At 40.8% G+C, this 12,255-nt stretch overlaps 3 protein-coding genes across 4 annotated transcripts in view; 1 reads left to right on the forward strand and 2 right to left on the reverse strand.

The window, feature by feature from the left end:
• The window catches only part of LOC307012829 (uncharacterized protein), a 54,901-nt gene that overhangs the window by 20,045 nt on the left and 22,601 nt on the right, over positions 1–12,255 (reverse strand). The gene's annotated exons all lie outside the window — the stretch shown is intronic.
• Positions 263–6,480, forward strand: LOC307013375 (uncharacterized protein). The gene is made up of 2 exons (XM_079640754.1): positions 263–797; positions 4,654–6,480. Exons 1-2 carry the CDS (start codon positions 551–553, stop codon positions 5,811–5,813), a joined length of 1,407 nt encoding a protein of 468 aa, XP_079496880.1. The 5' UTR covers positions 263–550; the 3' UTR covers positions 5,814–6,480.
• The window catches only part of LOC307012801 (uncharacterized protein), a 31,669-nt gene continuing 29,787 nt past the window's right edge, over positions 10,374–12,255 (reverse strand). For both annotated transcript variants that reach the window (XM_079639979.1, XM_079639978.1), the window contains exon 2: positions 10,374–12,085. In XM_079639979.1, the coding sequence (XP_079496105.1) occupies positions 11,079–12,085 (1,007 nt within the window). In that variant the 3' untranslated portion in view covers positions 10,374–11,078. The remainder of the gene's footprint in view (positions 12,086–12,255) is intronic.

A 12,255-nucleotide genomic window follows, 5' to 3' on the forward strand; every position in this document is an offset into this window, starting at 1 on the left:
TGCTTTTGTACTTTTACTTGTTCAGTATTTTTACCTTGTAGTATTTCTACTTTTACTTTAGTAGAATATCTGAGTACTTCTTACACCACTGCTACCATGAGTGTGGAGCTGTGTGCCACAAAAGCCTGCATTTAAAACAAATATTTTACAGCTGAAGACTGTTTTCAAATATAGAGCAGGTTGTAAGCGAGGCTCCGTTTGTAAATCAGGAAACAGTTCAGTTTCAGTGCTGCTCCTCCTCCTGGAATGAGTCAGAGTTTGATAAGCCCTCCCTCTTCTTCCTGCTTCAGACACAGCCAGCTCCACTCTCCACGCTGTACTGCCTACCGTTATAGAATATCAACGTCTCGTCGATACGGTTCTCTCTCTCTGTGTTCCTGTGAAAGTGTGTGTGAGCTCCAGCACTACTGATCCATCATCTGTGTGTCTGGATAAACCTCTGAATGGACTGTGTGCTCTTTTTTTCTGGAGCGTTTACCTCGGACTATAGGAGCTAGCTTAGCATGCTAGCTGGAAACACGTTAGCAACGCTAGTCAGATTGAGAGTTTGATGAAGAGAGAAACGGTGTGTTTAACGGAGCTTGCAGGAAAAGGTGATCTAGTAAACATGAGTAAAGTCCAAATGCTGCTGTCGTTGAAGAAGGAGCGACTCACTGCTGCTGCTGAAGAGATATTTGCTTTGTTTGAAAAAACGATAGCCGAGTACGAGGAGGAGCTGTCTCTTTCCAAAGAGGAGAACAAGAGACTCCAGAAACTACTGGACGCTGTACAGCCTCAGCTTCGGATACACAGAGCAGGTCTGTTCCCTTTACTCTTAATTAACACTTTTTAAAGCACTAAATGGGCTGGCTCCGGCCTATATAGCTGAACTCCTCCAGCGCTACACCCCAGCCAGAGCTGCTGATAGTGCCCAAGACCAGGCTCAAAACTCGAGGGCACCGAGCCTTCGCAGCAGCTGGCCCTAGGCTCTGGAACACTCTGCCCCTCCATGTGAGGCCGGCCCAGACCCTAGGGGTTTTTAAATCTACTCTTAAAACACACTTCTTCTCCCTGGCCTTTTAGTCAGAGCGGAGCACGACTCCTGACTTTTCCCTGTCTTTTTTATATATCTGTTGTAATTTATTGTCTTTTATTGTGATTGTAGTAATGGGTTTTTATGTGATTGTAGTATTTATTACATGTACAGCACTTTGGCCCAACCAAAAATCACTTTTAAATGTGCTTTATAAATAAACTTTTATTTGATTTGATTTACAAGTTAAATTACTGCATTAATATGTTAAGTAAAAGCATGTAAGTATTATTAGACACATGTACTTTATTATGATAATTAAAATGTATTACGGAAGAGCAAACCTACCAAAATAAATATATTTATAAAAATACATACATTGAATAATATGCCATTTAATTTACTGATTTAAATATTACCCATACATGTAGGAACTAGTTGGTTAAATGTGACATAATTTGATAATTTAGTTTTAATGTACTTCTTTATTCACCGCTTTTTATAAATGTGAAAAAGCAAATAAAAAGAAATATTTTTGGATTAATTCAAATTGCGCGAGAATAATTCATAAAGAAATCAATGAATAAATATATTCAATAATAAATTAAACACATCTAAAATGTTACTTGTTAAAGAATAGGGAAACTAGTACAAAGGTCATTAAGTAATTAAAACCTTAATGTAAAATATCATCAATAAAATTATTGCCAACATATATTTAGAATATATTCTATATATATATATACACAGAATATATATTTTGAGAGAGATATACACTAGCATTAGACGCGAAAACTGGACCATCAGAGGCCTGTACTACGAAGCAGGATTTTCGCTTAGCGAGCTAACTTCAGGGATAACTCTGGGTTTCCGGTCCTACTACGCTGCTTCTCTTTTTAGCAGGCTTGATCTCCATGGTAACTGATGCTGTGCGGCTAATCTGCCCCGGAGCAGGTTAGGTTGCAGGCTAAGAGCTCAACTCAGTGAAAGTATTGCCTGCTGACCAATCAGAGCTCAGTGTGCGGAGTTTAAAGCGATCAAGTCATATTACAGGAGAAAGGAAACACAGAAAAGCTGCCGTTGCAGGAAAGACGGCCGGCAAAAATCACAGACTGTGTGAACGTGAACATTAATAGAATATCACCTCCCATCCTCAGAGCAATCTGACTATTATAACATTAGCGTTAAGAAAGCTTAATTAAATATCTGCCACAACATAAGTAACCGGATCAGAGTAACATTAAGTACAGTCCGCAGCATATCACATCATAATGTATCATATATTTCCTGGAGCAGCAGGAGCTCCAACAAGGCGTGTAGGACAGAGAGTGAATACACATACTATACAGAGATGCTGTATGAGAAACCAATGTGGTTTTGGAACATTGAACAATGTAAATCTATTCTGACCTCAACAATGGAATTAAGATCAGTAGAAATGGTCATGTCATGGGACCTTTAAGATTGTCTGCTCCTTGAGCTCTGTGATCATCGATGTGGGCTCTAATCTGAGGTGCTTTTAATTTGTGGTTTCTGAGGCTGGTAACTCTGATGTATTTATCCTCTGCAGCCGAGGTAACTCTTGCTCTTCCTTTCCCGGGGGGGTCCTCATGAGAGCCAGTCTCATCATAGCATACGATGTTTTTTGCGACTGCACTTGAGGATACATTCAAAGTTCTTGACATTTTCCGGATCGACTGACCTTCATTTCTTAAAGTGATGATGGACGGTCGTTTCTCTTTCCTGGGTTGAGTCGTTCTTGCTATAATATGGATTAAAACAGTAGTCAAATAGGGCTTTCCACTGTGCACTAACTCTACCTCTGCACAACACAACTGATGGTCGCAAACACATTAAGAAGGCAAGTCATTCCACACATTGACTCTTGACAAGGCACACGTGTTAATTGAAAACCATTCCAGGTGACGACCTCATGAAGCTGACTGAGAGAAGCCAAGAGGGTGCAAAGCTGTCATCAAGGCAAAAGGGAGCGACTTTGAAGAATCTAAAATAAAAATCATATTCTTGATTTCTTTTAACACTTTTTTGTTAACTAGATCAGCGGTCCTCAAACTGTGGTCCGCGAACCACTGGTGGTCCGCGAGGGTACTGCAGGTGGTCCGTGGATAAAAAGCTAAATAAAATCCACTTTTTACTATCAAGGATTTTCGGGGATCACCTCATATGTGACTTTCTCTATCGAAATCAGTCGCATTGACCCGAAGTCACATTTTGAGTTGTATACACTGTTTGAAAGAGGAGATTCCTAGCTTTCTAATGATATCCGGCACTGGGGTAGTGGTCGTTGGGCTCATCGGACATTTATGAGAGAAAATCTCTAATGTCCGAGTGCAAGTGAATGCACCACAAGACACGAGCCTTGTAACCCCGGCCCTGGCGCGAGTGTGGAAATATGATTGGCGGAGATTTCATTTGAACTGGACGGCGCAAAACGAAAAGCATCCGGACCCAAGTACTGTACACGGAAGGAACGACGTATTTGAAGTCTACAATGACAGAGAAGAGACTGTCAAGTTTGGCTGTAGTCAGCATTGAATCAAAACGCACAAAAGCTTTGGATCTTGATCATTTTGTGAGGCGTTTTGCTGAACAGATGGTAATCGCCGCATCATAACAGTGATTGACAGCTGATAGGAATAATATGATTGTTAATATGATCATATTAATTCAGACAAACATCGATGAGACAGTTAATTAATGTACTTATTGCAGCAGTCTGCATAGATTTGGTACCCCTGGTCCAAGAATGAAACAAACTAATTCAGTTAAAATGCATTCAATTAGGTCTATGTCTGCCATCTTATATATTTCTATTTAAGGCTTTACTGATGTGACACAATAATGTCACCTAATGTTATTGAGTTAAAATGTCAATATTTTGGCTTTCCAAGTTAACATTGATTGATATGACTGCGATTAAATCAGCATATACTTCTGCCAGGGGATGCCACCTCTCAAAATCTCCTGCCACCCCATGAATATGTTTCTAGATCCACCCCTGAGTAGGCTATATTTTTTGTTTCGTTTATTTAATAAGTGAATTTCAGGAAAACTTTGGGATTTTTTTAGATTTAAATAGATTTTGAAAGTGGAGATAGAGAGAGAGAAGCAGCGCTGTCTGCTTGGTTGCAATACTGTTGCTCAAGCCTTTATGCAACTTAGGCCTATACATTGTTTATGTTACTTATGTATGTCTGTGTGTGTTGAGCGCAGCACCGTCTGCTTTTTGCAGTACAGTAACTAAAGTAGGACTAAGCATAGCGGTAGTTTTTTGTAGACCTGTCAGCCCGCTTTGTGAGTGCACTGCGCGCGTGCGCGCACTTGTGGCATTGTTTGGGATGACCTGATTAAAATACCGTCCGCCGTCCTCTTTGAGAAACATACACAACGCAGACAGACACCGGTCACAAAATTATCAGATAGGCTTCAATTTTCTTTTGATTGTCTATAATTAACTATAAAAGTTAACTAACACAAATACACAATAGGTGGGACTAAGAAAGATAATGTGAAGATATAAAAACAAAGGCATTAATTAGGGCTGCAAAATGTCTCCCATTGTAATTCGATTTTTAAATGCTAACACTTAACAGTTTGTTCTGACTGTGTGTTTCCTGTAGATCCTGCAGATGTCCAGCTGCTGGTGGTGGTTAAAGAGGAGTTTCTCCCTGACCAGCAGGAGTGGAGCACCAGTCTGGACCCGGAGGACCCAGTGCCCCCCCCACATATTAAGCAGGAACAGGAGGAACTCAGGATCATTCAGGAGGGAGAGCAGCTTCAGGAGCTGGAGGAGGCTGAGATCACCAAGTCCACTTTCACTCCTGACCCTGTGAAGAGTGAAGATGATGAAGAGAAACCTCAGTCCTCTCAGCCTCATCAAAGACAAACTGAACACATGGAAACAGAAGCTGATGGAGATGACTGTCGAGGACCAGAACCAGCCAGGAGCTCAGATCCAGAGAGCAGTTTACAACCAAAGACTAAGGACGACACTGGAGACTCTTCTGAACCTGATGCAGGAGACTCTTCTGAACCTGATGCAGGAGACTCTTCTGAACCTGATGCAGGAGACTCTTCTGAACCTGATGCAGGAGACTCTTCTGAACCTGATGCAGGAGACTCTTCTGAACCTGATGCAGGAGACTCTTCTGAACCTGACACTGAAGACAGTGCTGATTGGAAGGAGACCAGAGAACCTGCATCAGGCTCAAACTCACTGAAAAATAAACATGAATCTGTCAGTGATCCACGACGTTGTGCTGAAAATAAACCATTCAGCTGCTCAGTCTGTAAGAGAGCTTTTTCACAGAGTGCACATTTAAAGGCACACACGAGAGTCCACACAGGAGAGAAACCATTCAGCTGCTCAGTCTGTAAGAGAGCTTTTTCACAGAGTGGGCATTTAAAGGCACACATGAGAATCCACGCTGGAGAGAAACCATTCAGCTGCTCAGTCTGTAAGAGAGCTTTTTCACAGAGTGGGCATTTAAAGGCACACATGAGAATCCACGCTGGAGAGAAACCATTCAGCTGCTCAGTCTGTAAGAAAGCTTTGTCACAGAGTGCAAATTTAGATGCACACATGAGAGTCCACACAGTAGAGAAACCATTCAGCTGCTCAGTCTGTAAGAAATATTTTACATTGAAAAGAGATGTACAACGACACATGAGAATCCACACAGGAGAGAAAGCACACAGCTGCTCAGTCTGTAAGAAAGCTTTCTCACGGAGTGATAGTTTAAAGGCACACATGAGAGTCCACAAAGGAGAGGAAAAATAGAGCTGCAATGTTTGTGACAAAAGATTTACATGGCATAATTGTTTCAAAAGACATAAGTGCTTTGGTCGTCAGCTGCTTCTGTAACTGTAAGGGAATACATTTGTCTATTTTGTATCCTGATGACCTAATGCCGTTTCATGTAATACGTTACTCCCTAAGCCTGATTTCGCCCACCTGCAACCGATTCGCTAATAATCACAAATCTTCATTTTCTTTGACCCCTTGACTCGACTATTTCTCGTTTAATAATCGTTACATCTCCTCAGGACCAAGTTCCCGTGTCCTGCCTTTCACCTGCTGATCACCGACTGCTCATTTAAGGTGGACTCACCTTTACAAGGGACCAGCTAGTCTTAGTGTCTTAATGCAAATGTTTTGTAAAGTGATGCGAGACCAAAAACGTGCTGTTGGGTAGTGTGCTCTCTGCAGGACGGTGTCTGTACTCAAATATTGTTTATGAAATGAGAGCTTCATTCTGTTTTTGTTGTCTAAACAACGCCAACAGTGCGATACGTCTTCTTTCCAGCAGATGGCATACATGTTACATCATCCAGTTCAACTGTCATCCACATATTAATGATTCAAAACAGCAATGTGTAAGATATGGCTAGTAATTGACCATGTCCAATATGTTTATGTTTTCTTTGATTAAATCTACTGAAATGAGCATTCAATGACTAAATTATTCTTAATTACTGTCATTACATCATGGGTTTGCATTGCAATACTAGAACGCATAAAACCCAACTTTATTTCTTCCAAGTTGCGGGTGTTCATTGTTTAGAAGTCTGCTGTGTTTCATCCAAGCTTCCATTTTGTGCTCCGATAATGCTGAAAGTATCTGTTGCTTTACCTGCTCCAGTAACAAAAGTGTAATTCACTGGACAGAGACAAGAGATAGTGGATGGATCCCGAAAAGAACCGGAAGATAGTCCGTATAGAGCCTTCAGGTTCTGATATTGATCAGGGACAGAGCTAGAAAAAAACTCCAAAAACCTGAATAGAGCTAGAAGATAGCCAGTACAAAGCCAAGAAAGACCAAGTAGAAAGACAGGAAGGAGCCAAAAGAGTTTGTGTTTTTTAATATTCAAACTCTTCTCTTAAGATATTAGAACTTCCTATCTCAACATGTATCCTTTTATGTCAATTACATTTTTTTAAATTTTTGCTGCCAATTCTTGAGATTGTTTCACAGCTTTATCTTAAATATATAGACTTTTATCTTTACATATAGATTAGGATGAACTGCACGGTCCACTCTGCTGGATTCTGCCCAAATCTGCTCAAAATGCATGCAAACATCTCGCTTTATCCATACTCCTGCAGTTGTATTGTTCTGGATTCATAGTGAATTGTATTAGATGTAATGCACTCTTATTGTTATGTATTTAATATAAAGTCAAATACCCATAAAGTCAGAAAAGAAAAGAGACTCACTTAAGGAAAAAGGTTCTGAACCAGTGAGAGTTCTTCATTTGCACATAAACATGGTAACATATTTAAAGTTGTGACCAGATGGTGTCGACCTAATCCGTGTACCTACGGTCCATTTGCTTTTCTTTATTACACCAGTAAGCGGAAGAGCGTCTGAGAGGCCTTTTTGTTTTTGTTTTTTTACCTTACTAAATGGTCTAATGATCATTGAAGCGAGGGGCGGGGCGAAACTCGCGGAAGTGATTTAAAGGAGACATGTCATGGCCATTTCCATTGTAGAGGTCTACTAGAATACATTTATATTGTGCAATTTTCCAAACTCACATTGGTTTCTCATACAGCATCTCTGTAAACTACGTGTATTCACTGAATTTCACTCTCTGCCTTTAACGGCTCGTTGTAGCTCCAATAGCTCCAGCCCCCACCCTCCCTGTGAGCACAGTGTGCTCTGATTGGTCGGGACGATGTGAATCGCGCTGAGCTCCGTGGAGGTGTTGTTTCCTTGTTTAGCAATATGTGTTTATGTTTATTAAGGATCCGGATCCCCATTAGCTTTTGCTCTTGACAAAAGTTACTCTTCCTAGGTTCCGACACTTAAAACAATACAACAATAATACAACAACATTCAAGACATCATTAACAACAACAACATCACCAATATCATCAACCATCAGCCAAGGATGAGTGCACAAGACACCCACCAGTACAAAGCATGAGATCAAATTAAATTGGGTTCACAGTTCACAAGGGTACATGGTCATCAGTAGATGGCCCTTCAATCTCTTCTTGAAAGAGGCATGGACTCTATTTCAGCAAGGTAGTTTGGCAATGAGTTCCATTCCTTTATAGCTCTATAAGCAGGCCCGCTTCCAGAACAAAATGACTCAGGGTGCATCTGAGATTAGAGAGGGTGCAGTGGTAAAGTGCTATTTTTATAAGTGGGGAGTGGTCCTAACACCCTTTAGGGGGGTCCTCACCTCCTCTAGAGGGGTCCAGGGGCATGCTCCCCCGGGAAGAGTTTTTTTAAAATATTGAAGTGAAAAGCATCAATCTGGTGCACTTTGAGAGCAACATTAAGAGATCTATGGATACATCTCTCAACACTCATATGAAAAAGAACTGTAAGCAGATTTACTTTTTCGTTATGGATATTTTACAAATCACTCCCCTTTTAAGACCGAAATGTCTGCATGCATAGCAGAAGATGGCATCTTTTTTACATGAATATTCCAGCCAATCTCTGTTTTGAAACCATGAGCTGCAAAATGAGCAACTTACCCCACTGTACAGGCGAGTTGGGTACTTTTTAAAATATACCTGGGCAGGCTCTGTTTTGCCAGCTGCTCCGCCTCCGTGCCGGCGAGTCGGGCGGGAGGACGTTAGTGTCCACGACAGTGGCCGCGGGTAATTTAATGTCCCAACAAGTCCTCCAACTCATACGACCATATAGGCCGATTGTTCATGCCCTTATTACGACCCAGAGACACGTTTTAAAGTGGTGCACTAGAGGTGCTCTAGTGCAGGGGTTCCCAACCTTTATTGTGCCGAGGACCGGCAGATACATTTAAAAAAAATCGCGGACCGGTTGTCAATTTTAGCTGATTTTAATATTTACTCACCAGCAGGTGGCAACAGAGGCTAATTGTATATAATAGCCTGAAGAAATACCAATATGCATCCAAAACATATTAATAACGTAATGACCGGTACCGGTCCGCGGACCGGGGGTTGGGAACCCCTGCTCTAGTGGTCGTGTAAGAAAACAACATGCTCCTGGCCCGTTCATTCACAAATAACCCTCTCTGTAAAATCCTAAAATGTAGGATAGTTTGGCCATTAAAACGCTTTTTGATTAGATTTCTGGCGAGAAGTCTATATTGTACTTTTAGAACCCACGTCCAGTCGATATGTAGGATCTATAGTTTGATAGACATTACGAAGATGATTTGAGGTATGCGGCAGCCTCCATGTAAAGTTACGGGTTGAAAACAGTATTTCCGGTCTCTAAGTTTTCATAATAAAACCAATGAGCAAATGATTTAACAGTGATATCTGCAGTACTAATCAACTAAAAAACATCAGTTTATTCTTGTTAATTATACGACGTTTATTGGTTTAAATTGTGTACAATGCTTTTGTTTTTCCCATAGGTTTTTCTCTTTCGATTCTGAGAGACACCTTTCTTTTTTCAGAGGTTTTTAATAAGCTAAAACATTGATTGTTTTAGCCGCAATGCATTTCGGGATATGGTGTTTATATGATATGAAATCGGAAAAACTTTTTTTTTAAATAAAATACTTTATTCCGAGTGTTCTTGCTTTTCTCTTTGGAAGTCATCACATAAAGGCATTGTAATACACGGTTATTACATATCTGCCGTAGATATTTATTTATAGGGCCTTGATCAGAAGAACTTTTGACAAACTGTAAGAAATGCCGCCAAAACTGAATACGTGACGTGGATCATAAATATATTAGCAATTAAACAACATCTTCCATTTATTTTCACACAATACGACTCCTTGCAGGATCAACACCAATTTGGCTGACTTTTATATTTGATCCAATTGGTAGATAGGCTATATTTACACCATAACGGTGCACAGCTGATAGAAAGGGATTTTTTTGTAGTTTTTAAAGATATTATTTACTACCTTTTGTGGGAGTTGGTGAGGTCCTGATAATTTATTCCGGGAAATTACTCAGACCTACTAATTGACCTAACAGAAGTTATTGAGTCTATGTAAGTTTACTGGTTGGCTCAGATCCACCAATGTCAGCAAGATCTCACCTCTATTCACTCCCCGAAGAACCAGGTTCAATTAACTGCTGTTTAAATTCAGACAACTCTCTTAAATCTGTTTAAGCGATCCCGAAGGATTTTGATATCAGTAAATGAGGTGTCGCCCTACCTAAGTGTGAGTGTGGCAGTGTGCAAATCTTACCTTACAGATACTTTCAGCATTATCGGAGCACAAAGTGGAAGCTTGGATGAAACACAGCAGACTTCTAAACAATGAACACCCGCAACTTGGAAGAAATAAAGTTGGATTTTATGCGTTCAAATATTGCAATGCAAACCCATGATGTAATGACAGTAATTAAGAATAATTTAGTCATTGAATGGGCATTTCAGTAGATTTAATCAAAAAAAACATAAACATATTGGACATGGCCTCAAGACTGTAACATCTTCACATTCTGTTGAAATGGTCAATTACTAGCCATATCTTACACATTGCTGTTTTGAATCATTAATATGTGGATGACAGTTGAACTGGATGATGTAACATGTATGCCATCTGCTGGAAAGAAGACGTATTGCACTGTTGGCGTTGTTTAGACAACAAAAACGGAATGAAGCTCTCATTTCATAAACAATATTTGAGTACAGACACCGTCCTGCAGAGAGCACACTACCCAACAGCACGTTTTTGGTCTAGAATCACTTTACAAAACATTTGCATTAAGACACTAAGACTAGCTGGTCCCTTGTAAAGGTGAGTCCACCTTAAATGAGCAGTCGGTGATCAGCAGGTGAAAGGCAGGACACGGGAACTTGGTCCTGAAGAGATGTAACGATTATTAAACGAGAAATAGTCGAGTCAAGGGGTCAAAGAAAAAGAAGATTTGTGATTATTAGCGAATCGGTTGCAGGTGGGCGAAATCAGGCTTAGGGAGTAACGTATTACATGAAACGGCATTAGGTCATCAGGATACAAAATAGACAAATGTATTCCCTTACAGTTACAGAAGCAGCTGACGACCAACACACTTATGTCTTTTGAAACAATTACGCCATTTAAATCCTTTGTCACAAACATTGCAGCTCTATTTTTCCTCTCCTTTGTGGACTCTCATGTGTGCCTTTAAACTATCACTCCGTGAGAAAGCTTTCTTACAGACTGAGCAGCTGTCTGCTTTCTCTCCTGTGTGGATTCTCATGTGTCGTTTTACATCTCTTTTCAATGTAAAATATTTCTTACAGACTGAGCAGCTGTGTGCTTCCTCTCCTGTGTGGATTCTCATGTGTCGTTTTACATCTCTTTTCAATGTAAAATATTTCTTACAGACTGAGCAGCTGAATGGTTTCTCTCCTGTGTGGACTCTCGTGTGTGCATCTAAATGTGCACTCTGTGACAAAGCTTTCATACAGACTGAGCAGCTGAATGGTTTCTCTCCTGTGTGGACTCTCGTGTGTGCATCTAAATGTGCACTCTGTGACAAAGCTTTCATACAGACTGAGCAGCTGAATGGTTTCTCTCCTGTGTGGATTCTCATGTGTGCCTTTAAATGCCCACTCTGTGAAAAAGCTCTCTTACAGACTGAGCAGCTGAATGGTTTATTTTCAGCACTACGTTTTTGATCACTGACAGATTCATGTCTATTTTTCAGTGAGTTTGAGCCTGATGCAGGTTCTCTGGTCTCCTTCCAATCAGCACTGTCTTCAGTGCCAGGTTCAGAAGAGTCTCCAGTGTCGTCCTCAGTCTTTGGTTGTAAACTGCTCTCTGGATCTGAGCTCCTGGCTGGTTCTGGTCCTCGACAGTCATCTCCATCAGCTTCTGTTTCCATGTGTTCAGTTTGTCTTTGATGAGGATGTGAGGACTGAGGTTTCTCTTCATCATCTTCACTCTTCACAGGGTCAGGAGTGAAAGTGGACTTGGTGATCTCAGCCTCCTCCAGCTCCAGAAGCTGCTCTCCCTCCTGACTGATCCTGAGTTCCTCCTGTTCCTGCTTAATGTGTGAGGGGGACACTGGGTCCTCCGGGTCCAGACTGGTGCTCCACTCCTGCTGGTCAGGGAGAGGCTCTTCTTTAACCACCACCAGCAGCTGGACATCTGCAGGAAACAGGAAACACACAGTCAGAACAAACTGTTAAGTCTAAGCATTTAAAAATCGAATTACAATGGGAGACGTTTTGCAGCCCTAATTAATGCCTTTGTTTTTATATTCACATTATCTTTCTTAGCCACACCTATTGTTTATTTGTGTTGGCTCAATTCACCTT

The sequence above is a fragment of the Notothenia rossii genome (assembly GCF_949606895.1).
Source record: "Notothenia rossii genome assembly, chromosome: 7".
Classification (NCBI taxonomy): Eukaryota; Metazoa; Chordata; class Actinopteri; order Perciformes; family Nototheniidae; genus Notothenia; species Notothenia rossii.